Raw genomic sequence first — 25,076 nt, forward strand, 5'->3', positions numbered from 1 at the left:
GAGCACGCCGTTTAATTGCCAGACATGCACTGCGTAGTTTCCCTCAGTGTGCGTTCAATTGTCGTACGCCGTGTCGGCCCAACAGTGAAGACAAACCAGAGTTACAAAACGTTGTCACAGCAGCGCGACGCTGCCTCCTGCCTCAGTTGCCCTGCCGCGTGCGGAAGCATTTGTTGAAAGCAGGCCGCGATTAGGAAATGTTGACCGAAGGTGTTCGCAGAATAAGGAAAACTGCGTCGGGGCTCCGTCATGCTGGAGCCGCACTTTTTTTTCCAACACAAACAGTGGTAACTCTGGGGCAGATTCGGAGACGACGCCCTCTAGAACGCAGTCCACTACGCAGTTCTTTCCAGCAAGGTTTCCGATAATGGAGTAAGCGCGATCAATGCGGCCGCTACAAAGGATCTTACCTCCATCCGCCTGCTGGGTCCACCTCCTCAGCAACGGAACACTGGAGTTGCGCTGGCGCAGCCATTCGCACAATATTCCCACTGCGACGTTGAAGAGTTCACCCCAGAACAAGCACTTCAAGGACCTTTTGCGAAACTGCGGGCGCTGCAGACCACAAGAGCAGCTGCAGCTAGCTGATAGCATGCAGCCACTGTCGCGGACGAAACATTTTCCTAGCCCGGTAACTAAGCGGACGCCTCGCATCCAGCATGGTCACGTGAACACAAAGAGAAGAAGGCTGCGCTTATCTCGGCTATGTATACCCCGGACAGCGATGGGCAGCCTTTCTCTCGCGGCCAAGCAGAAGACGGCGCAGTAGAAGCTGACGAGCGTCGACCGCCGCAGGGAAATCCCTTTGGACGTTTCCGATTGGCCGCCGCAGTCATTGCATGTCAACACGTTACAGCGGACATTGCGTTTGCGTTGGGATCATCACTGTGGGTCCCGCGGTGGCTTCTTGCGCACATTTCGCCAACATCTGCGGTTCAGCTCTACGGATCGCTGCCGCATTGTCTCAGCTCAGTAGATGACGACACAGACCAGGCAGCAGCTGCACGCCACAGAAAATCTCCGCCTAAAAGCAACATCATGGCGCACTGTATATTGAAGACTCAACAAAATAACTGGTGACCTGTTGCATGCTTCTTTGCATTAAAAATTAAGAGCAGCTTCCGCCTGAGCTCTCGTTGAGCATTCACACCGTAGTACCACTGCAATATGAAGCATTTAGGCTTACGTTTCGCGGCGAATCGCGAAGGTTTTCGCTATCTGCCAAGCGTTTTTCCTCAGAAAGTTTGAAACACACGCGCGAAAATGCGAATGGCGGCTTCGGAGGGCATAGAATATTTTCACTTCGTGATGCAGCTATGTTTCGGTGAAGTTGCGGCAGTTACAAGACAGCTCATACCCACGCCTTCGCTGAACGGCACTCAGGCTTACGGCTTCTTTCCTGCCGCTCAAAAGGGTGGTGAAACCAGCGGCGGACCTCGTGTACGTGAGGTGCGCGTCACAGGTATAGCTCTCCTGCACCACACAAGCGAAGTAAATGAACATCCTCTGACTCAGGCACGCAGCCAGAAATTTTTTTCGGGAGGGGCCCGAGGAAGTTGTATAGGGCAAAGCCCGAAGGGGGGGGGGGGGGGGGCAGGGCTTATGCATAACAAGAACACTGCTTGGCGGAGGGGGGGGGGGGGGGGTTGAGCGCGATATTTCGTGAGGGGCGGGGTGGGGCCCTTAAATACGTACCTGGGCAACTCCTCGTGGCCGTACAGAGAGTGCACTGGCAGTTGCATGCTTTGCCGAAGAAGGCGGGTTCACTTTTTTTGGAGGGGGGCGGGAGTAAACTGCGGCTAGAGAAAGAACAATACCCGGTAAACTCTATCCGGCAGTGTACCGGTTCTTAGAATGTACTATGACAACACGAAACCTCCTTGATGAAGCTACATCGGTGCAGAGAGCAAGTAAATAAACAAAAATGTAAAACGAATGATGTTGGTCGAGTAAAAAAACAGAGACCACACAAATATAGTCAATTCCGAACCTTCATTATTTCTCCAGAAAAAGGGTCGCAAGGAGCGCCTAAAATTCATGGAAGGCCCTGTACCCTGACACGACTTGGTTGCAGGCGCCGTCCACTAGGATTGACCCAAGCTGTCGCAGAGTCCTAGGTGCATAAAAGAAGGCCATCATTTGTTATCCTGCCAAAATGTGGTGAAAAAAGTACCACTAAGCAAGCAGGCAGCGCCACACTCGTCAGTTGATATCAGAACCAGTGCCTTAGGGCATAAACCATAATTCACTGATCACCGTCTGCGTGGAGACAACGCCGGCTGCACTTCCACGAGCACCCTCTCCGCATTTTTGCTAAGCGCGGTGGGAGACACAATGGTGTGCCTCTTGATGTCCTGCCACTCTTATGATGACGAAATTCATGGCGTACTAATCTGGCTGGACAGTAGGGAGATTGTGCTAGAAAAACTACCTACTGAGTGATGCAATCCCTTGTGACCTCGAGCGTACCGGAAGCTTAGAAGAACGCTGACACCATGTTAATCCATAAATAAGGAGACGCCAAGGACCAGATCGTTGCATCAAAGGTATTTACTAAGTTCCGCCTCCGTCGCCCAGCGTCGGAGAACCACAAGCTGACCCCGGCCGCGGAAGGACGTCAGGGGAGAACTAGTGTGGAGCCGCTAATCGTGGCTGGTCAGCTGGGATCTGCAGCAAGCTGCGAGGAAACCAGCGAGGGTTTCGCTTTCTCGGTGGGATAACAACGCGTTCAGCTTACACGAAGTGCAAAGAGATCCCAGCGAACCCAACTTCAGGGTAAGTGTGCATGCATTACCTACGAGGCAAACTTAGGCGCTGCCGCGATTCGCGAGGCAACCGGTTCCTCTAATCTGCCCTAATTAAGACTACTGGCGCGTGCGGGCCCGTAGACGACACATACTGCGCACGCGATAGATGCAGTCGCATGCGGGTGATACGAAGCTCTAGAGCCCCGAGAAGGTTTTTATCGATACTGAAGGCGAAGTCGCATTTGCCGCACTAGTCTCCAAAAGGTTGGTCGTAAGCGCTACCTTAGCACATCTTCACAAATCGGCTGACCATTCCGCAACATTGCATTCCAGAAAGAAGTCGTACATGTCCGGGCCCTTTTTAGGAATAAAATATCGTGAATATGGTATCGCTGCATCAGTCAGGCGCTTCGTGAATGCACAGCTCCGATCGAGAGACTTGAGGGCGTATGGTTCAACTCATATCGCGTGTTCCAAGGAACGAACGGCGAGCCGCCCTTCTGCGGTGAGCGTAGTTGAGATACTAAAGGAAGCTATTGGGAGAAATTAATGTTCGCCTCTGTCAATAGGCTACCGTCTTTTAAAGACAAATACGCTATATTGCACTGAAAGCGGTGCTTTTACACGCTATAGAAAAAAGCAAACAATTAAATAAAGACAGGGCCCTTCGCGGCTGTTTGCCCAAGCACATTGATTATCATCATCGTCAGCCTGATCACGCCCAATGCAGAGCAAATGTCTCTGCCGTATCTCCACAATTAAGCCTGTCCTGTGCCTGCTGCGTTCACCATTTAAAGTCCCTACCTCTAGATGACCCTTTTCTTGTCCGCAGCACTAATGAGGTTGTTCAAGAACTTAGAAATGGAATGCCAGGAGCACAGTGGGCTTTTTCGATTGATGTCAATGACCTGTATTATTCCATCCCGCATACCGAAATGTTGATTTCCATCAAAGACAAGATTGCATGCATTGGCGAACTACCATTTCAGGACAAAACAGGAATTAGTTGTGAGGATTTCTTAACACTTTTAGAATTTTACCTTTCATCGACTGCCGTTTTTTTCAACCATCAGTTTTATGTTCAGAGCAATGGTGTTTGTATTGGGTCGTCGCTTGCGCCTATATTGAGTGACATTTATTTATCGTGTGTTGACAAACGTGTCAGTGACCGGCTTTTATTGACCTCTAACGTTGTTAGGGTATTCAGATATGTGGATGACTACCTAATTGTGCTAACCGATCACGTAGGTTCAAAACCAAGCGCCATTTATGAAAACATTGTCACCATGTTCAGTAGTGAATCCAAGGGGCTTCTTTTCACTCGAGAACTTCCCCACGACAATAGCCTGCAGTTTCTTGACCTGAGACTTGTGTTTAGGCAGGACAGACATATTTGTTGGTGCTACAACCCCAGATCGCGCAAAGAGCTACTCCCTTTCGGTAGTGCACATTCCAAGCTAATCAAGCGAGGAATCGTTGCGACATGCCTGAATGCAGCCTTGGAAAAATCTTGCCAGCATGAGATGGCATTGAGCTTTGATGCGCAAACTGAACGCATTCACCAAGCCGGGTACCCAAAACACCTCATCACGAGTATTGGTGAGATCCTTGTAAAAAAGCGCAAGGTGGCGTCAAGGGGTGAACAGGCTCAGAAAGACAAGGACAAAGAAAAGAAACCGACGGTGGTGATTCCCTATATTCATCGGCTTTCGCACAATATAAATAAAGTAGCCAGCAGGTATAAGGTCAATGTGGTTCTATCTGTTCCTTGCAAGCTGTCGCGCGTGTGCACTTTGAACAAAGCAAGAATGGTTAGGCAGTGCAAAACTAATCACCAAATCCGCTCCACTGTTTGCACTACTGACGTTGTGTATGCTGTGCCTCTTAGCTGCGGTCTGGAATATATTGGCCAGACAGGTCAATGCTACAATGAAAGAGTGAGGCAGCACAAGATTGCGATAAAAAATGGTTATGGGAGCCACATGGCCACTCACTGCAAAAGCTGCAAGTGTCGTCCAGGTTTTGAAAACACCAAATTCATCGCAAGGTCTAAAGACAAATTAGAGCGTGAAATCATAGAAGCTTATTACATCAAGCAGAGGGGTCATATCTGCATAAGCAAGCCATCTGTCTCGCTCTCAGAAGAAGAGATTAGGTTTCTCAGTGGGTCATTATCAGAGTTGTAATCATTTCTTGATCCTTTTGGCACGTGTTCCTATGCTCCGTCACTGCGTGTTTTTGTTTTGCTTCTATCTTTGCCTGCTGGTGTGGTTATTAAGCGGTTTTTTCCATGAATAAACTTAGTTGGAAGTTGGCGCCTGTCCTGTCTTGAGTGTGCTTGTCTTCGTCTTTTAGCGCCTGTACGTTTTTTGCGTAAACCGTGTCACCCTATCCCCACGAATTTCCTCATCTCATCCGCCCACCGACCGAACTTTCTGCCGCCCCCTGCTACACTTGCCTTCTCTTGGAATCCAGCCCGCTACCCTTGATGAGCGTCGGTTATCTTGCCTTCGCTTTACGTGCCCTGCCAAAAGCCCACCCATTTCTTCCTCTTGATTTTGACTAGAAGTCATAATCTCGCGTTCGTTCCTTCACCCACTCTGACCTCTTCTTCTATCTTAACGTTACACCTATCATTTTTCTTTCCATGGCTCGCTGCGTTGTCCTTAACTTAATCTTTTTCGTCATTCTGCCCCATAGGAGAGTACCGCTAAGATACAGCTGTCGTATACGTTTCTCTTCAGGGATATTGGTAAACTTGCATTCATGATCTGAGAGAACCTGCCACATGCGCTCTCCACCATTCTTATCATTCTAGTTATTCCCCTCTCATGATCCGGGTCTGTGGCCACTACCTGCTGTAAGAAGACGTATTCCCTTACCACTTCAAACACGTCGCTACCAATTGTGAACTGCCGTTATTTTTAGTTTTCTGCATATTAACTTTCAGACCCCCCGTTCTGCTACGCCTGTCTAAATCACTGATCATGCTTGCTTTGTCATTCACCTCTTGAGTGAGTTTGCAAGGCAATGTCGTTAGTGAATCGCTGAATACCAAGGTATTGTCCGTTAACTTTTATACCGAACTATTCTCAATCCAGGACTGTCCGGAGCCAGATAGATTCTTCTCATCTCCGATTCTTAGGAGTCAGAGGTGCTAATAATCTGGATCCAGACAAGCCCCTTTTGGAAACTGAACCTGCTGGCAACGTTTAACCCTAGAACCACATCCAGTGAGGCTAGCCTAGCAGTGCTGCTCGAAGAACTAGCGGGTATTGAATGGGATGTCACAGGCGCCCATTAACGAGTTAACGCTATGAGGAAATGTAGCGGACTGCAGGAAATCGGAGCAAAACAGATATTCGGCTTTAACTGAGGACGTCCACGTCAATGCTCAAGCAATGAACGATAATCTCACAGCTATCATTACGGAGAGTGCAGTAGAAGTAGGAGGTAGGATGATTCGACAGGATACCGACAAGCTATCTCAGGAGACGAAAGGCCATTATGTGACGCCAAATCATGAATGCATTTAGCCCCACAGACAGAACAGAACTTGCGGAGCTGTCGAAGTTAATTACAAGCGCAAGGTAACCGGCGTAAGGAAGTTTGATACGGAGATAATCGAGCATGCTGTAAAGAATGCGGGTAGCCTAAAAGCGGTCAAGAGGGAACTAGACGTATGCGAAAATCAGAGGCTTATTAATTTATTTATCAAAGTACCCACAGCGCCTGTTCGGCATTAGAGTGGGAGAGGAGAGAGTTACTACATAATCAGTGGGACATAGTGGCAGCAAAAGAAAAGAATATACACAGATAATATCATGTATGCGTTAAGAGACAAGGGGGGCAATGTCATCAGCAGTATAGAGAAGATAGTTAAAGTAGCCGGAGAGTTCTACACAAACCTATACAGTAGCCAATGTAATCAGAACATTAATGACAGGCACTAACACATTCCAACCAGAAATCGCGCCAGTAGCGAAAGAGGAAGTGAAGAATCTATTAGGAACAACGCAAAGGGGGAAAGCAGATAGTGAGGATCAGGTAACAACAGATCTGTTGAAGGACGGCGGGGAGATAATTGTGCAGGAATAACCGACACCTTTTATATGCAACGCCTTACGACCTCGAGCGTACCGAAATCTTCAAAGAACGCTAACGTAATCTTAATCTATCAGAAAGGAGAGGTCAAGGGCTTGAAAAATTAGACCGATATCAGCTCACTGTACGTTGCCTACAAGGTATTTACTAAGGTAATCGCTAATAAAGTAAGGGCAACCTTAGACTTGAATCAACTAAATGATCAGGCAGGCTTTCGTAAAGGATATTCTACAGTATATCATATTCACACTATCAATCAGGTGATAGAGAAATGAACAGAACATCACGAACATCTGCCTATAGCCATCACAGATTACGTGAAAGAACTTGACGAAGTCAAAACCTCAACAGTCATCCAGGCATTGCGGAATCAGTGTGTAGAAGAGCCTTCTGTAAAAATACTGGAGGTCATCTATAACGGCTGCACAGCCACTATAGTTCTCCATAAAGCCAGCAATACAATTCTAGTAAAGAGGGCTGTCAGGCAGGGAGACATGATCTTGCCAATGTACATCGCGATCCCCTTACGACAGAACCCTTCAACTTGCGATAGATGTTTATGGAGTCCTCAGTGTTGACGTCACGAGTGTCAACAGAGTGACGGAAAAAAATGTTGGATCCAATTTTTTTCATCTATAAATGCGCCTTTCGGTTTCGAACCAAATTAACCATGCAATCAACTGTTTTGGAAATAATTAGCTACAAGAAGAGAAACTGCTCTCACTCGTACCTCCCGAAGGCCTAGCATTTAGACCTCCTCTGGGCGAGATACGCTTTCAACTGTCTGAAAGTGTTGCTCCGAGCGCGACCACACGCGCGAGCGTTGTTTAGAAGAGAAAGCACACAAGGCGAGGAGCATGATATCACGGATGGAGGCCAGATCCTGTCTCTAGTCCTCACGTCATTGTGTTATTCACTCCTGCTGCCGTCGCCGCATGCGATTTGCCCCTCTGAAGCCTCTGCTGCCCACTTCAGAGGCTCACCCCCTCTCCTCTCTGTCGAGAATGAATTAGCACTCGTACATGACTCGCGGAATGACCGCACAAAAGAACAAAGAGAAAGGTCGCCGGCCCCCTGCCAGCTGGCGCGACTATCCGTAGGCATTCAAAACTTGGTCAAGTCAGCGTGCTGGATTTTTACCGCCACCACACTAGAAACTTACCAGAGAACAACGGGTAGCATGGAGACAGTTGGATCCTAACACCTAGTCATACCAACACAAAATCCACCAAAGTAATAAATACCCACGGTGCGGGGACAACCTGCAAGACAAGTGCTGCTCCCAAATCATTCCCAGCCCTACAGGAGAGAGTCGGCGCTGATCAACAGGAACCTTCAAGTACGGCGACGGCTGATCGACAGGGCCTCCGGAACAGCTCAAGCCGCCGTTTATTTGAACAACAAAATTTTCCACTCACTCACCTGGACAGCTTTGGCAATGGTACAATGATAGAGGTGAGCTGATGGCGCAGTCCACATGGGCATGTGGACTGACGCGCACCTTGTAGATCACACTTGGAGAAGCGTAATAAAGCAACGGTTTGCTCTGTTGCCTACTATGAGGCCGACACAAGGTCAAAGTGTCTTAGTGATAAAATACTATGCAAATACAAACCGAGGCCACACTGAAGAAGTTCGCACGTCTTCGTACGCCGAAACACTTCGTAATGACCCACCAGTGCCTTAACTTCTGGATCGTTAGTTACCGGAATTGGTTATTAAAGCCGGCCAATTATGCTACCTCGAAAATCCTTGGCCACCGACGCTGCTCACACCGTACAATAGCCGTGCACTAGGACAGTCTAACGAGCAATGTGGAAACGACCAGAGAGCTCTTTTTACAAGGGTCTTCAACCTTTGGCGCAGTAAAACGCCGACATATCAAACATATTGAACGTGTTTGTTGCGAAGGTCGCAGCTGTAAAGAGCGCAGACAAACTTTAATCTCCGGAATATTGGCTACAACCTACGCCACAGGATAGGTCAGCGTATTCACTTTCCCCTTGGTCGTGTGAGCAGCATGAAACAATTCTAACGTTTCCGGCAGCACAGGCTACCCAGGCGAGCAGGAAGGAGAGCGCGAAATGTTGCTCGTTAACGGGCCATGCGGGGCGCCATCTATAGGCAGGGCAGACACGCCCCCAACCGATGTCTCGCACACTGAACAGCTGCACACACAGTTTACGTCAGTCTCTGCTTGGCCTCATTTTCAGCACCCGGCCAGTGCACGAGAGCTAAACTGCACTGCCGCTCGCTGAAAGCAAAACTACGCAGTTAAAAGTGAACTGAAGCAGGAGGGCAGTACTTTCCCGCCGCTGCCACTGGAACGCCACAAAGTTGCATGAAAGCTGTATAGATTTTTCATAAAGCGTAAATACCGCATGCACGACTGTACTCTAGAGCGCTGTCCGTTTGGGAAAGCGTTAAAAGCCGGAAGAACAAGGCAGCCAGCTGAGGTTCACTCTGTAGCTGCCATTCATTTCTCTCCACACACAAACGGCGGCGTTCAGCAGACAGTCAGAGGAGCCGCCTCTCCGGGCGGGATGCCCCCTTCCTCGAGGCTGCAGAAGGACAGCGTCTTGCTCTTCCTTTGACTGCAAGCAAAGAAGCGCCGGTGTTGATGCGAAGGCAGCAGTGTAACATGCAGCGAGGCATCGCCCAAACAGAAATCGCCCTCCCTGTCCTCCATCTGGATGAAAGTATACAGCACCTCAGCGATGCGCTACGGGGGAAAAAAAGAAACAGCGGCGCTCATTACAGATTCTGCACACCCCGCCCGTTGTGACGATGCTGCAAGCATCCATAGCACCGTGTTCGTTGCATCGCTCAAAATGATTGTCACAAACATGCGGTCAGGGCTCTCTTATTTTGCACAGCAACTGCACTCCAGTGTGGGGACGTTCCAGTGATACAATATCTCTGCCAGAAGCTGAGGTAACTTTTTAGGTAGGCCAGCTAGAAGGATGGAACACGCGCCGCAGATAGGCATACAGCCATTCTGCAGTACCTTTCTTGTTCGCTGGGTGCATCTGCATGATCATTGTCCTCCACTATGTAAGAATATTTTTCTTACTGTTTGCCAACCAAAGTCCATATACTATATACCATTCAAGCTGGCCTACTCAAATGTAATCGCCCCAACTAGCCTGGGAACGTGCTAATAATAAGAAGCAGCGCGAATAGACAAGGACGAACACAGGACGACAGGGTTATTCTTGAGGCTATTGCTCTTTTCATATCCCAACCCGGAGGGATAAACTTCACGTGGGAACCGCCGACAGGCAATTCTGTGCAGCTTGTTCATCTCTTAATCAGGTTTGAAGCTTGTGTTGGATGCACTATCCTCGTTCCAAGAGGCTTGCTTCCCTTCGGTAGCGTGCACTCGAAACTGATCAAGCGCGGCATTGTTTCATCAGCTGTCCAGGCAGTGCTAATTAAAGGTTGTCCGCACACCACGCAGAGTAGGCTGGAAACACAGGTTCAAAGACATCATACCGCATACAGACTCCGAGACTCTGCTACAGAAGGTCAAAGGGAAAGCTGGAAACAAGCAAAAGCGAACCAGTAGGCGGCCTCTAGCTGTAATCCCGTACATTCATAAGTTGTCCCACAATTTTAAGAAGGTTGCAAGGCGTAGTGGTGTGAACGTCCTTTTCTCAGCCCCTTGCAAACTTACTAGTGTTTGTGCCCTGTTGAAGAAGTCAAGGAAAAACCAGTGCCTTGTTAAACACATCGATCCTTTCACTGAATGTGCCATTAGTGTGATTTGTGAAATTCCGTGTGGTCGTGTGTACATTGGCCAAACGGGAAGGTGTCTCAATGAGAGATTGCTTGAACACCGACGCTTGTACGTAACAAACCCGGCGGTCATCTGGATGACCACTGCAAAACGTGCAAAGCGAATATTATGTGTGAGCCACTGTTTGCAACAACGATAATCAAAGAAGGGGCTCGGACCGTAGTCGAAAGGGTAATCATTGAGGCACTGATGATGGCTAAAGCCGGAGACCAGTGTGTTCGCACCCCTTCGGTTTTTTCGGTTTCACAGACTGACAAGGAACTAGCTTTTTTTAGAACGGTTTTAAATGTGACTCTGTTTTGCTTGGATATACTGACACTGTTTTGCGTTATTTTCGTTTTGTTTTGGTTGTATCTGTCCGGTGCCCGTTGACCCTGTGGCCACATGTTTGACTCAGTTTTTGCTCCGACTTGTTGATGCTGCTGTTAACATTTACTTACGGCTCTGCTCTTGCTGCTGTTTTAGTTTTTCGTTGTCTCGTTCGTTGTTTTCTTGTAGCCATATGTTCATTGGATCTGGTTACATTTGGCTATGCGACTCTTTCAAATTCTTGCAGATGATGGTTTAGCGTGCATTTAGGGCAACAGATGGATGACGTTTTCTTTGATAAAACTTGTGCTACTTTCGGTCTCGTGATGGGTTGTGGACTGCGTACAAAAGCCGCTCCTTGCTTTCAATAAACTGTTGGTAGTTCAGCGCCAGTACTGTCGTCTTGTGTTCGCCCTTGCCTATACGCATTGCTTCCTATTATGCGTTCTGAACAAGACTCCAGTTCATTCTGCTAAAGTGACACGGGGAGCTTTAGTAAAAAAAGATACACCGCAGCAGTGGCCGAGTGGTTTGAGCATTCGCCTCGCTTGCGGGAGGGGAGGGGTTCGATCCCCAACTATTATGCAGTGGACACAAGCTTTTCTTTGGACTGGTGCTCGGCTTCTTTGGGGTGAAATGCTAGGGAAATGGGTCTCGGACTCCATCTCGCGCAGACAAAAACATCTTTGTCATGGCGCTTTTCGACCCCAGAAGCTTGCGCGCCATAAAAAGAATTATCATATATAAAAAAGCTGACAGAACCTCAGGTGGCCTCATGCGCTGAACTGCGTAACCGGACTGTGATTCTAGGCTGATGCTTCTCGCTTTTGCCGCATCCTACTGCCTGAACGTGGCGCCAAATAATTTCGCTTGACTTCGGCTGCCGTGGAGGCTTTCTAGATTTTTCATGCTTTTACCTTTTCTACTATTACACATTTAGAATAGCGCTGCGTTGGATCAGCCGATGACGGGCGCCGCTTTCCCTCTCTGCGCACTCACCGCTCGCTTGGGGGCGTTGCTGTGCCCCCACCCCTCCTCCTCCTCCTCCTGTCTCTCCGCCTCCACTAATGCAGATGTCCTCTCATTGGGAAGAGGGGGGGGGGGGGGGGGGGTTCGCGCTCGACTCGCTGACAGGGCTTCACTCGGCGGCCACGCAGAGACATACACCGGTATTTTCGCCGAACGGCACTCGTTCTGCTTACGCAGTAAAATAGCTTGCGCTGGACAAGACTGGCTATAGTTGCTGTTTGTTTAATTGTTTCCGAAGAACGACGACGGAGAACACGCACTCACCGCTTGCTGACGCGGCTGTTCATGGAGAGGACGCGGACCCTCCAGAGGTGCAAGTTGGTCCGGAAGAAGATGTACCGGCTGCTCCGGTACGAGAACGACGCCCCGAGGATCTTGCCCACGTGCTTGTCCGTCTTCACGAGAAACGTGTGCTGGGCCTTCGGGTACAGGGTGAGCGGTCGTCTGCGCGAGAGAAGTTTCTCCGCCGCTAGAACCGTCTTCGGATGCACCTGTTATTTAACGCATGCTCGTGAGGTAATGAATGCTATTTTCCTCCGAATACGTGTTTCTGCAAAATAACGGCAGCACCCTTCGAAAAGGCCTGTCGTGCGAGACGCAGCTTGGATGTCTTCCTTCACGATCTTCATTCCATCATTGACGCTAACTTACAGCAAGCATCCGCCATTAGGAATCCATAACAAGCAGACCTCATCGATTGATTAGAAGCCGATGCAAAACAGAGCCGTCCGTTTCGTTCATCGCTCATCCGATGTCACAAAGTGAACAAGGGAGGGGAAAGCCTCGGGCTGCTTGTCAGCGTTTCGACAAGAGGACTCGTCTTCGTATGGGAAAAGCGTTCATCATTACGGTGGGTCTAAATAGGGTCTCCACTCCGAGGGCGAAGGCTCCGTGAGCGGGGGGGGGGGGGGGGGGGTGAGGTGGGAAGGGTGTTAGGGTGGGGAAGGTGAATCTTGTCCAGGCAATATAGGTTTCATCTCTCAAGCTACAGTCCCACCTATCCAGTCTTTCCCACCGTCACCACATTTTATAGCCTGGGTCCGTTTTACGAATGTTATTACAAATGTAAATGTTTTACAAATGTTACAGGGGGCGGGGACCCCCGTCAAGCTTGGATAGGCGTTTTGTCCCCGCTCCTCACATCCTTGATGTGAAATAAAACCTGATTGATTGACTGATTTATTGATTATTCCTATCTCAGACAGAAGCCATAGATCTGCGCACCTCCATCACGCATGCCTCCCCGCATCGGTCATCTGTTTAATGTTTCACCTCCGCACGACTATATCTTCCAAGTATTTTTTCCTTCAGACAGCAAGTGACTGGAACGACCGTGCACATGACATCTCAGTCATCACCTGCCCACCAACCTTCCTAGATGAAGTCACGTCGCATCTGTGATCATGAAGAAAAATGTCGCACTTTACGTTAACCTCACGCCTTATGCAAAACCCCGAAAAGGTGCACCAAAGAGGATTATGAGCTCGTCTTTTTATCGCCGTTGCGGTAAAACAGTCTGCGCACGCGCGCTCAGACGACGGCCATCTAGAGGGAGGGAGCTCTCATGCCCGGCTTCAAAAAAATCACTCTACAATGTTCCTCCGTGAAGTGCCGCCTCGCGAAGAAAACGAGAATAATGTTTTCGCCCATTTGCCGCAGTAACTGCTCTCGGCAGGTGCATGGGAGAGAAAACGAGAGTGGCTCATTATGACGGAATGGCACTGAAATCGAGGAAGCGCAGACAATTTAAATCTCCTCTCGGATTCCCCAAAGGGCTCCGCTGTCGCAACCTAACCGCGAGGCGCTGCCATCACATAACATCGAAAGAACGCGGCTGACGGCGACGAGTCCCGAAACTCTTAGGCGATCCTCACAAATGCGGCTGCAGCCGTGGTATCTGGTTGTATATCCGAGGTATTAAGTTTCTTTGCATCCGAGTTTCATACACGCAAGGCTGCTATATACCTCACAGACTGCGCTCGTCATTAGCGCAGAGCCGTCTAGTGTAGGCGCGTGCAAAAGCCACGTACCCTTCGTTGATGTCGATGTCGGCGCTGCCAGCTTCGCCGTCCAGAGTGATGGTGAAGTATCCCGTCGCCGGAATAGCGTCGTCGCTCCTGGAAAGCTCCACGGACAGAGAGTACTGGAAGGCTGGAACAGATAGACACGCCCGCCGCCATGTGGCACTCAACATCAGATATTACCCGCACGGAATTTGAATGTTTAGCACTCCCCATTCATTCCCCATGGCCGCTTGAACGAGACTTTTACGAGGACGATTCTGCACGGCACCATCAAGAACCGTCTCACCGCGCTCTCTAGTTCTCTTATTCACACATGTCAGTCCCATTGAGTGAAGCGCTGTCCGCTGCTGGCAGCCGACAGATGGCGTTAGTTGGCGATGTTCAGTAGTATTCCTACTGCCCGCTAGCGGGCATTAAATGGGATGTCGTAAGGACCGGTGAGGCGCATACAGTACTAAAGGGCGGGCACATCCTGTGCTATCGCGGATTTATTATAAACAAAAACGTAGCATATGGACGGGGGAAGAAGGGCGAAGACAGGACGGTTAAACGTCTGGCCCCTCAGTATACCCTGCTATCGCGGATTAGCGGATAGACGAGAACTAGTTGTGGGATGCACCTCATCAATCAGGATATAGCTTGAAACATGGAGAAGTTCTATAGTATTAACGAGAGGATGGCAGCTATCGTAATTGGGCTTAATGAGTGGTGAGGTACAAGCTAAAGATTGTGAAGGCCTACGCGCCTACATCCAGCCATGACGACCAGATCGTTGAAAGCTTCTATGAAGATTTAGAATTAGCAATGAACAAAGTAAAATCAGAGTACACTGTACTGATGGGCGACTTCAATGCGAAGGTGGGCGAAACTGTGAAATTTCTTGTATTAATAATGTTGATAATTGAGATATACGCCTGTTACTGTCATTCCTGTTCTATATTCTTATGTATTCTTTGTTTTATTTGATGGTTGTTTGTTTATTTTCGCTCACATCGCAACACGAATGGGCAAAAGAAAATGCTGAATAAGCCTATGTTGGATCTGTACAGGTCGGCTAAATCGAAGATTAAAAGGGAAAACTTATTTCACAATTCTAAACATAGTGGTTTACTTTTCTATGCTAGGGCTGGGTGGTTGAGGACGAAGTGTTACCGGCAAAAAAATTGAAACCACAGATGACGTTCGCTGCAGCTGCATGCAAGACAGGGAAACCAGAAAATATATTCTCCAGCCCTCAGTGCACGATGCCGCCGCAGGAATCTGCGAATGCACTAGGATTTCAGAACAGCCAGGACATGCTCAATATTAAAAAAAATAGAAACACGTAAGAGACGAAGAGGATTAATGGAGAAGGTCAAGAGAGCAGTTTAAAAATGGGAAGAGAAATTGGCGGTTAATGAGAAGATACTAAGCACGCTAGGAATTAATGGCTAGGCAGTTCGATAGAAAGGGAAGGCTAATAATTATTTATCCATCTATCTAAATCTGCGAAGAAGCAACAGTGTAGTCGGCTGTGCCGCAACGAATTGAGCGTCTTCGTGCGGGAGGAGAAAACGGTTGCGCAACTCTGCTCGTTGCGGGAGCGTGTATATGAATAGGCGACAGTGGACGTGTTGTCCACTGTCAACAAGCAATGCGTGGGACCAAATGAAATGCAAACGGGAAAATTCAAATTCGAGCACAAGACCTGAAGGAGAAGGAATGTAAACGCCGTTCAATGAAAAAGCGGTCAGCGCAGTTTAGAACTGACCCCAGAGGTGAGTTAAGCATCCCCACCCTGCTCTTGCTGACATTTCGCAAACCGCGCTTCGTCTGATAATGTCCGGTATGTACAGCATACGGGAAAGGACGAGTGGCGTGCAAGTGCAGCAGCTTCAAATCATGCATCGCAGGAAGATTGCACAACACACCGGAATCCAACATTGGCCATTTCTTCAAATTCGTCGACCATTCTATGCTCTGCTGGATGTGGTGGCATCAGCCATGGCCCATGCAGATTTTTAGCTGCACGAACATCCTTTGTTCGCGCGCCGTGCTTCGTGAATTATGAATTAAAAGACTAGCGCATATAACAGAGACACAGACAAAGAAGTAGACAGGACGAGCGCTAACATCAACTGAGTTGTTTACTGAACATAAAGGAACATATAAGCAATTCGGTGGTGCATGCGCACACTGGGTTAACAATACATAGACAATCTAATCAAGGTGTGGCAAACTGTTCTTTAGGTACATTTTTTTCTTTTTTGGTCAAGGTAAGTGAACTAGTGCTTACACAGTTATCACCTTCTCTGTCAATGTGATAGGCCTCACAAATCTCGCGACCTAACTTTGTGCCTCCCCTACCAAGCACACACGTGGCACCAAACGCCGGCACGCACCCGCACCGCTTACAATGATTGGCCAAATGACCGCCCCCCGCCAATGAATCTACCAGCGTGCTGTGCTCTCGTAGCCGCTCGTTCAGGCACCGTCCAGACTGCCCCACGTAGCATCTACCGCAGGAGAGGGGTATGCGGTATACGATGCCAGTAGTGCAAGGCACAAACTTGCATACGTGTTTTGTGGTGCAGACCGGTTTCCTTTCTTCGTTGACCGCTTTGCACATGCGCACCAGCTTTTCGGGGGCAGTGAACATCACGTCCACACCGCACCTCTCTCCAACTTTCTTCAGCCGGTGCGATAACTGGTGCACGTACGGAATAGCGGTACGCCTCAGCCTCCTGCAGCTAGTTTCCGCTGCCACGCCAGGGCGGCCACCTGCCCCGATTTCTTTCAGGAGGCACTGCGCTACAGCCGTCACGGTATCCATAGGAAAACCGGCGTTCTGCAACCGGTGCACTTGCGTCTGCAAACTGATCTCAGTTTTATGCTGGCAAGACTTCTCGAGAGCACCACGCAGGCAATTTTTTGCAATGCCCCGTTTTACCAATTTCGAATGAGCCGAATTGTACGCTAAAATTTCCTTTTTTGTGCGTGGCTGGTACGGCCAGCAGAAGTGCCCCGTGCCAAAGAACAAACAAATCTCGAGGAATTGGAGACACCCGTTGATCGGAACTTCATGCGTGAATCTCAGCTTGACAGTACATTCACCTAAAATATCTAAAACACTTTTTACAACCTTTACAGCGCTTTTTACAGCGCTCGTCCTGTCTACTTCTTTGTCTGTGTCTCTGTTATATGCGCTAGTCTTTTAATTCATGATGAAACACCAACTAGCCCAGCTTTCCGCCTTGACTTCGTGAATTAGATAGTATGCCAGCGATAGATAACTCGGTTACTTCTGCAATAGGGGCGGTGATATGCAGTAGGCATGTTGGTGACCGTACCGCCTGCGCTTGGTAGCTACAAAACAAAAAGAATTACCACGCTGCCCGAGAGTGGACTGAAAGGCTGCGCTGCTGAGCGCCGCGGTCTCGGGCACTCACCGCAGTAAGGGAGCGAGTCCATGGTCTGCAGGTACATGCGCACCGACCGATTGCTCGTGGGCCGCCACTGGTCGGCGTGGAGGCCCATGCGCGCGCAGCGGCTGCCGTCGACGCCGCAGTCCGAGCACTGGCCCCGCGCGAACATCTGGTAGGAGGGGCAGGCGAACGCCATCCACTGGCAGGGCTGCTCGCTCACCGTCTCCAGGTAGTAGGACACGGCGCGCTCGTGGTTGCACACCACCGCCGAGCGCATGGCTGCGCCGCCACATCGCCAGCTCGAGAGAGGTGCGAGCTCACTTCGGGGGACCCGCTCACCTTGCACGATGCCCTTGCTGTAGGTGGACGACACGCTCGTGGTGAAGGAGCACCCGGGCATCCTGTTGCCTCCGTTGGGATAGAAGTCCAGGTGGCCAGTGGGCTCGTACATTCCGAGGCCTTCACCCTTCACTGGACAAGCCGGAAAAAGTACCAAACACCGTCTGCCCCTCACGTCAGCGCTTTCGCAAACTTGTGAGGGCCTGCAAACAAGCCTAACACATCTTAGCTCGAAACAGCCTGTACTTCCTTTTCACTGTGAGGCCCTGCTCGAATTAGCGTCAGCGCCTCGCAAGCAGCGCTTCATGACAAAGCCACCCTTATCAGAGGTACGTTGAGTCCCAGATGCGCTCCGGCAACAGCCGTCGACTCAGCGCTGCGCGCACCCGCGACAGTGCTTTACACGATGCTCTGCACGCGGCTTTGCTCCCTAGCCGAGCCGAAGGGGCTCAGAACGTCCTTAGTACAGCGTTCCCTTATAGCACAGGTGATTGCGACGGGGCCCGCTGAACTTCGTTCTTCTTGCGTTGGTACCAGCCTACGCCAGATTCGACGCACTGGCTTTCGCAGCGAGGAACCACCGTGTGTCCCTTAAATGTACTGCCTGAAGCCCGGTCTGAAGTTAGAATCCATAAAAGTTGGTGGCATGTGATCACACTTCTTGCGGGAGCTGGTCTACCGCGGTAAGCATGCGCTGCGCGCCAGTGCTGCGGGGGAGCAGCGATGTCTAACGGTGGGACTGAGGCATCCGCTGTACAGGCAAACCCTCGGGAGCTGCGCCTGGCTGGCTCCACGCAAGTGTGAAGCGTACTGCACAGACTTTGTCAAAAGTTTGCGGCCCGCCCCACGATCGACCCCAATAAACACTGCTCAGAAAACATTTCTGGTCTCTAAGCGAGTACATTATTCTTTCTCAACCATTAAACACCGGGAAAGCCTGGCAATCGTGCAGTTATTCAGGGTATTATAAATATTTTTTTTTGAAGCCTCGATCTGTGATGCCTTTCTGTAATTGCCTCATGATTTTTTTTCTCATCGACGCATTCTTTCAATTAGTGCTCCCTTTCCCGGGGCGTCTACTTTTCAGTGTCTTATTTTTTTTTCCAACCAAAAACATGTGGTAAGTCGCAATTATGCCTACCAAAATCTTGCCCGAGATTCGACAGCCTGTAACAAAGGAAATCAAGCAGCAGGGAAACTTGCCGAGATCGAAGACCGTCCCTCCGTCGGTGTGAAGGACGTCGACGAAGCGGGCGTCAGTCGGGTCCAGACGGGCAAAGTTCGGCATGTGCTGGAAGTACGGGTCCGCAGGATCCAGACCTGAAAGCACCGATCCATCCGAAACTGGGCACTGGAGTTGATGACGACCAGTGACACACGACACCGTGTGCTTCTCCGAGCTAAAAGTGAAGGTAAGCCTTAGGCCGCGCCAACGAAATTCTAGTCGGTCCTTAATAAGGGAGTGACTAGCATCCATGGACCCAAACGCAGCCATACGGCTGCAAAGGAAGGCTATGCAGCTTTCACAGAAACATGCATGTTGAACAAAACTTGGACCTCTTTCCACTCGGGAGAAGGAATAAGCATTTTCTATCGACGAGGAAGAATAAGGGGGTCTCGCTGGTCGAGGCTGATTTGCGGCACGGCTGGTGCTGGCGCTCCACTAAGAACACCGTTAGCATTTGGATTTTTTGATCAATTCGCTTCCGCCTTCCTGGTTAGCTCAGCTCGTAAAACGACTTCCCCGAACAGTCGGTGGTCCCGGGTTCAAAATTTTTAATCTACGAAGTTTCTGCGGATAGCTTTCCTGTATGGCTGCGGTTGGGTGGGTATTACAAATGTACTCCATGTTGGGGGATTTCGTTAAACAATGGTCCAGTCAATATTTTGAAGGGTGCCGTCGCTCCTTGCTCAAATACGCTTCATCGTCGACCAGGAGAAGATCAGGAAGGCGAAGCCGGGAGTCCAACTTTCCGCCTCTCCAAAAGGTCTGCCCCTTCAGCGAATGAGTGAACCGTCCGCCTCTTTGCTTCTCCCCATTTTCTTCCCTTCCACCACGGGTGACTTTCTCCACTGTAAACGGCGTCGCATAATGTCGCGGCCTCCTGTAATCTAGGAGGGCCTGGAACACAGGGGGCTCGTAAAGGGACACAAGTGGAATTCGGCGAGCTTCGATAGGGCACCGCGTTCTAATCACAAAAAGACCACCCTTGCCGATAAACGAAGCTTAAAAGACGATATACGGGTGTGCCGCCACCAACCGACTGCGCAAGTAAAAAGGTGAGTCGACACCAGTTTGAGAGCAAGGGTTCTACTACTCGGGGCACAACTTCCTATTTCGATGTGGGTGAGACAATGACCTTCAGTGCCTCACAACGTCAAAGCGAATTTAACTGCGTGGCGGTATGGCCCATGCTCTGGTAGTATGACCACGTGATCATGACTATGACCATCGGGCACCTGACCTTAACCTTTGGCCTTGACATTTGTTTTGAGACAGTGGAGCCCACGCCTAACAGAGCTTTCGCTGGTATAACTCCACGTTGAACCCCAGCCGAGAGGCTACGCTACACCACCATTGGCTTCAAAGCCACCGTGCCTTTCGGTAAGGACATACCACAACAAGCGCATTTTCAACCGGCGCAATTTTCTGCCACATCGTAAGATTACACTCAAAGACATCAAAGGCGTTCTTTGCCATTAATTAACATTCTTGCATTCGTGGAAAACGTCCCCCATTGTTTTTTTTTTCTACGGCAGCCTTAACTATACTCGATACGAGTGATGAACAAACTTTAAAAGAATGATATAGCTACGCGTCGGAAGAATGGACATGCATTGCCTTAAGTATTTCCACAACGGTAGCTTACAATATTCCACAGTTGTCTCACAATTAAAACTGATGTCCAGGACTTGCTTCACGAGCAGGAAACGACTGGCGGGAAGATTCTTAGACGCCGCTTCCTCGGCGATAGATGCGTCGCTTTCAAACTTCGGCATAGCCAGAAAGAGGAAAATTTACCGGGGAACAATAACTGGGCACAGAAGCTTCCTCCCCAAGACACGATAACCTGCGACCTTCGCTCAAGTGACACTGGCGGGCTAGGAAGCGAGCGCTCTTGCAGCGAATGAGAAGAGCTGACGTTGCCCCCCCTTTCCCCTCAACTATAAACACGAATGCGCCTATATGTAGCGCACTTCCTTAAGAGTGAGTGTGCTTACTCCCTCTTTACTCCTTTTTTGTTTAGAGCGTAACGTAATTGCTGGGGGTTCAGAGCGTGGGAGTGACACATCTGTTTATCGCTATGAGGCTGAGAAGAAATCCCTTTCTCGCCTGCTACGATAAGACCTTTTGGTTGCTTTGTACGCGTGCGCATGCGCGCAGGTTTTCGGAGGGTACATATATGTCGATCGCTTTCACCTCATTAAACGGTTTTAAGTGTCATCTTGGCGCTAGCACCATTCCATTATGTCCGACAACCAACTAGCCCAGCGGCGTTCCCGCGCTGCCAGCAAATGCAAGCAGCCCCGCTGCTGGCAGTTCGTACGTCTACGCGCAGAGGGGAAGAGGAGGAGACGCACCGGTGATTCGACCCAGGCCGGGAAGCCTCTCTCCCGCGTAGCCGGCCACGTGGGCGCCCAGGCTGTGGCCCAAGATGTGGAAGGTCGACACGTTTGCCCGGAACACTCTCTGCGGGGGGTGAAACGCGGTGCGCGCAACGAGGTTACTCTAGTGAGAGGCCTTCGGTGGCCCGTTTCTGCGCAGACAATTGTGCCGCTCAAGAAACTGCACCCTGCAAGAGCCCGAATAGATACCATCCGCTGCAGTAACGTCTAGGCCGAGAAAGTAAACAAGAAGAAAAACAATGTGCCCTGTAAAATCTATCAGGCGTCCATCAATGGTGTCTAGTAAACAAAACTCAGCAACAAATATTCTATTCCAAGTGATATATCTGCACCACAGCCTAGCATGTGTCGTTACTCAGCAATGCAATGTAAGTCGGAAAAAACCCATAAAAAATGTCAAGCAGCACCTATTAGCGCCTCGTGCTATAGTGGATAGTTGTGTTCTGTCAGCGCCCTGAACGCTGACGGAACTGCTGCCGGTCTTTCGAGCATTACTGTCAGACATAAGGGCCGCACTCGCCTTCAGTTTCTCGATCATGGCGGCAATCTCGGCGCCCACAATTCGCGTGTTGGCCGTGGCTTGACCGTACGGCAAGCCGTTGCCACCGCGCCAGTCGACAACGATGACGTTGTAGTCGCCGGCCAGCAGCAGAGCATTCTTCATCTTCTGATGGACAGAAAGCGAAAACAAGAGAAAAAATTCTCGCCTTAAAAGGCAGCACGGAGCCACCTTCACTGTAATACATCTTGGTTGTTTCTCGAAAATTCTCGCTGCACGCGAGGAAACACTTATTTCTACTACTGCAAGTTTTTTCATGCTTATGCACTTAAGGGGAATAAATAAGGTCGAAGAAATGCTGCAGCCCCAGCCCAGGTACGAATGCGGAACAGCCATGCATACAGAGAGCTGAGTCAAACTTGTGCAGAACGCCAGAGCGGCGCATTCAAAGCTACAGCGAAGCAAGCTCCGAGAGGCGGCTCTCGCCCACAAGCCAGGTGGGGGCCAGCACCTTTCCTGGCAGCTCTGGTCTCGTCTCGTTTTTATTTTATTTTTTGTTACGCACTGCTCGAGCGTCCTCGCACAGAGAAAGTAAGTGGCGCACTGCACACGTCGTAGCCATTTTCTGAAATAAAGGTTGCACGCGAACAGCGTTTGCCTTTTATTGACCCGGTGGCTATGGCCGCCATTTCAGTGGAGGCGAAATGCAATGAGCCTTGCGCCATGTTCTGGTGCTTACCGTCATCCACTGTCCAAAGTAGACCGCGTCCAGCCAGCCGTGCGTGATGACCTTGGTGGCCCTGCTGGCATTGAAGGAGAGCTTCCTGTAGTCGCTCAGGGGCGAGGACCACTTGAGCAGCTGCTCCTTGATGGGGTTCTTGTTCGAGTAGAAGGCGAACACGGTGTTTATGTGGTCGCGCTCTTCGGGAAACACGTTCACGGGCCGGTAGAGCGGGTGGAAGAACTTCTCCTTGTCCAAGCAGCCCAGCTCCTGGTAGCACTTCTTCCGCTGCTCTCCGGGGGCTGCGCGGAGAGGGCAGACTCCCATAGCACTGCTCGCAAAATACCAGCGTTGACATCACAGACACTGGCCAGCGATGAGCAGTCACCAAAAATTATTTGCTATTTCCCAAGGCGCTCCGAGTGATTAGCACTGTGAGGACTGCGGAGCTCAAACTGTGAGCAAAGTTTCGAACGGCATCAAGAGGCACATTGTCAGCACACACACACACAAGGACATGCATTTGAATGCGCACCTCAGCGCGCATGCGTATCAATTCTGGTTTCGTGACCAAATGTTTATCTCATGCTTGTGACGTCGCAACGACCAGCCGACATCCGGCGAGTTTCTCGGAGTCGGACAGTGGCAGGATATGTCAACGCTACAGCGTTAGAGCGGACGTTCGGAGCAAAAGCAGTGCGCGTTGTCACACTTATTCAGCTTTGGTCGACGGGGTTGTGACGTCACACGCTGAGCTGTGGAATGAAAATGTTTAAAACTCGAGTTAAATTGCGACTACTGAGCTCGCAGCATGTCTAAAATATGTCATCCCGACATGTACGGATTTAAAGTAAATTAACTGCGGGAAAAATGCGGCAGTTAGTTGGGAATCGAACCCACGACCCTTCCGCTGCGAGGCAGACACCCTACCCCACGTTCGTTCCACTTGTTTAAAGGGAGGCCTTGCGGTGGATCACGCGGTCTCGTATGCTTACTGATGTGTGCTAAGGCGATACGTTAGAGGCTGACTAATTGAACCAGTAATGGCGCTCACATCTGTGTATAACGCGTTCAGCTCATTAAATGGTGACTCAGGGGCAGCCTTTTGATCATCATCCTCAAAACCGGAGGACGAAGGCCTCTCCCCATGCTGCAGCCTTGCGCTGCGCTTGCCATGTTCAGTCTATCCCAGCAAATCGGATCGTGTCCCCCTACCTAACTGTCATCATGTCTCGGCCGTGCTGTGCTCCATTGACACTCCTGTCCTAACTGAGCATCCGTCATACCTTCCACGCATTAAATTGCTCGGCCAAACCTGGCAACCTCTCGATTTCATTCTGGACGTCATTAATCTGGGTTTGGTCAGTATGTCGAGTCGAATTTGGCTTCGAACACTTACAGCGTTGCCATTTTTTAAGATAAGAGTATGATAAAAATGAGCCTGTACTCACCCTCGCCTGTTCTGTTCGAGGTCGAGAAACTCAAACCAGATAAGATGAAAGCCAAAATGAAGCCTCCTTTAAGGCGCTGCATTTTCTCTGAACTTGGCTCCACCTCGAACAAATTATCCTTTGCACCTCACCAACGCATGGTCGCCTTGGAATCAGCGAGGCGATTATAATTTACGCAATATTTACCGCCGAAGCCCCGAGGCGTGCCCTGGCTTTAGCCAGGAACACGGTGCTCAGACACGGACGTGAAGAGGCATTGTTTCCTCGGCTGGAATCGGGTCCTCCTGTGGACTAGAATTGGCGCCAACACCTGTCGTGGATCGGACCATCCCAGCTGCTCGAATCGCGACGTCAGTTTTCAGTCTCTGCAGTTCTTGTTTATTTGTTGGTTTCTCTACTCGAAACAAAGGAGAATTCTTCCCATCTTTGGCAGCGAGAGCGAAAGGTGCCCGTCGCATATTCTGCTTTCCCACCTGTGCCGCTAAGGAGGTTATTTTCTTCGGGGAAAGAGGCTGCTTCAGTCGCCATCCCCGGCATAAAATTAATACGTTCTATTGGCGCGCATTTGGCCAAAACTGGCTCTGCGCCACAAAAACGCATCCGTTCTCCTGATTACCTAATATGAAATTATATGACCTGATTATGACAAACATATCAGTCAACGATGCATCAGAAATTTCGTAATTCTTTTGCAGTGGCCCAGGAGTGGATATGACTCATTGTCGCATCCATGCTCTCGACCTCCTTGACTCCCGGTGTGGAAAATGGGGCTAAGGCTCCACCGCAGAACAATGAAAGGGTTGCAGTGGTGTAGCGGAGCGCGATTAAGGCTTCGATGCTGCCAGGAAGGATTTTTCACGGCAACTGTGAGGATGCCGCCGCCTGCACTCGAAACGGTTGTGCATGGCATGACCGGCGTGGCAGCACGTCCAACCGAAAGGTCCGAAGGGCTTTTTATAACTGCCCGAACGGCGGAGCTGGAAATTCAAAGCGATTCTATTCTTGTTCAAATCTTTCTTTCTT

General features: G+C 50.0%; 1 protein-coding gene across 1 annotated transcript; it reads right to left on the minus strand.

Moving 5' to 3' along the window:
- Positions 1-8,772: 8,772 nt before the first annotated feature.
- On the minus strand, positions 8,773-24,384 carry LOC144110239 (pancreatic triacylglycerol lipase-like). Its single transcript, XM_077643077.1, has 10 exons — positions 24,054-24,384; positions 22,621-22,904; positions 21,903-22,049; positions 21,338-21,446; positions 18,959-19,075; positions 17,756-17,887; positions 17,441-17,695; positions 14,019-14,139; positions 12,253-12,432; positions 8,773-9,445 (listed from the first exon to the last, which is right to left on the minus strand). The coding sequence occupies exons 1-10, from the start codon at positions 24,133-24,135 to the stop codon at positions 9,358-9,360; spliced, it is 1,515 nt and encodes a 504-aa protein (XP_077499203.1). The 5' UTR covers positions 24,136-24,384; the 3' UTR covers positions 8,773-9,357.
- Positions 24,385-25,076: the final 692 nt, after the last annotated feature.

Source organism: Amblyomma americanum, chromosome 11, assembly GCF_052857255.1.
Source record: "Amblyomma americanum isolate KBUSLIRL-KWMA chromosome 11, ASM5285725v1, whole genome shotgun sequence".
NCBI classification, from domain to species: Eukaryota; Metazoa; Arthropoda; class Arachnida; order Ixodida; family Ixodidae; genus Amblyomma; species Amblyomma americanum.

Excerpts from the sequence above, each read along its gene's own strand:
- LOC144110239 (XM_077643077.1), bottom strand. The coding sequence starts at position 24,135 with ATGCAGCGCCTTAAAGGAGGCTTCATTTTGGCTTTCATCTTATCTGGT. Across the intron at positions 17,696-17,755 it reads CAGCAAGGGCATCGTGCAAG|CCATGCGCTCGGCGGTGGTG; the intron begins GTGAGCGGGTCC and ends GTGGCGGCGCAG. Across the intron at positions 14,140-17,440 it reads GGACTCGCTCCCTTACTGCG|CCTTCCAGTACTCTCTGTCC; the intron begins GTGAGTGCCCGA and ends TATCTGTTCCAG.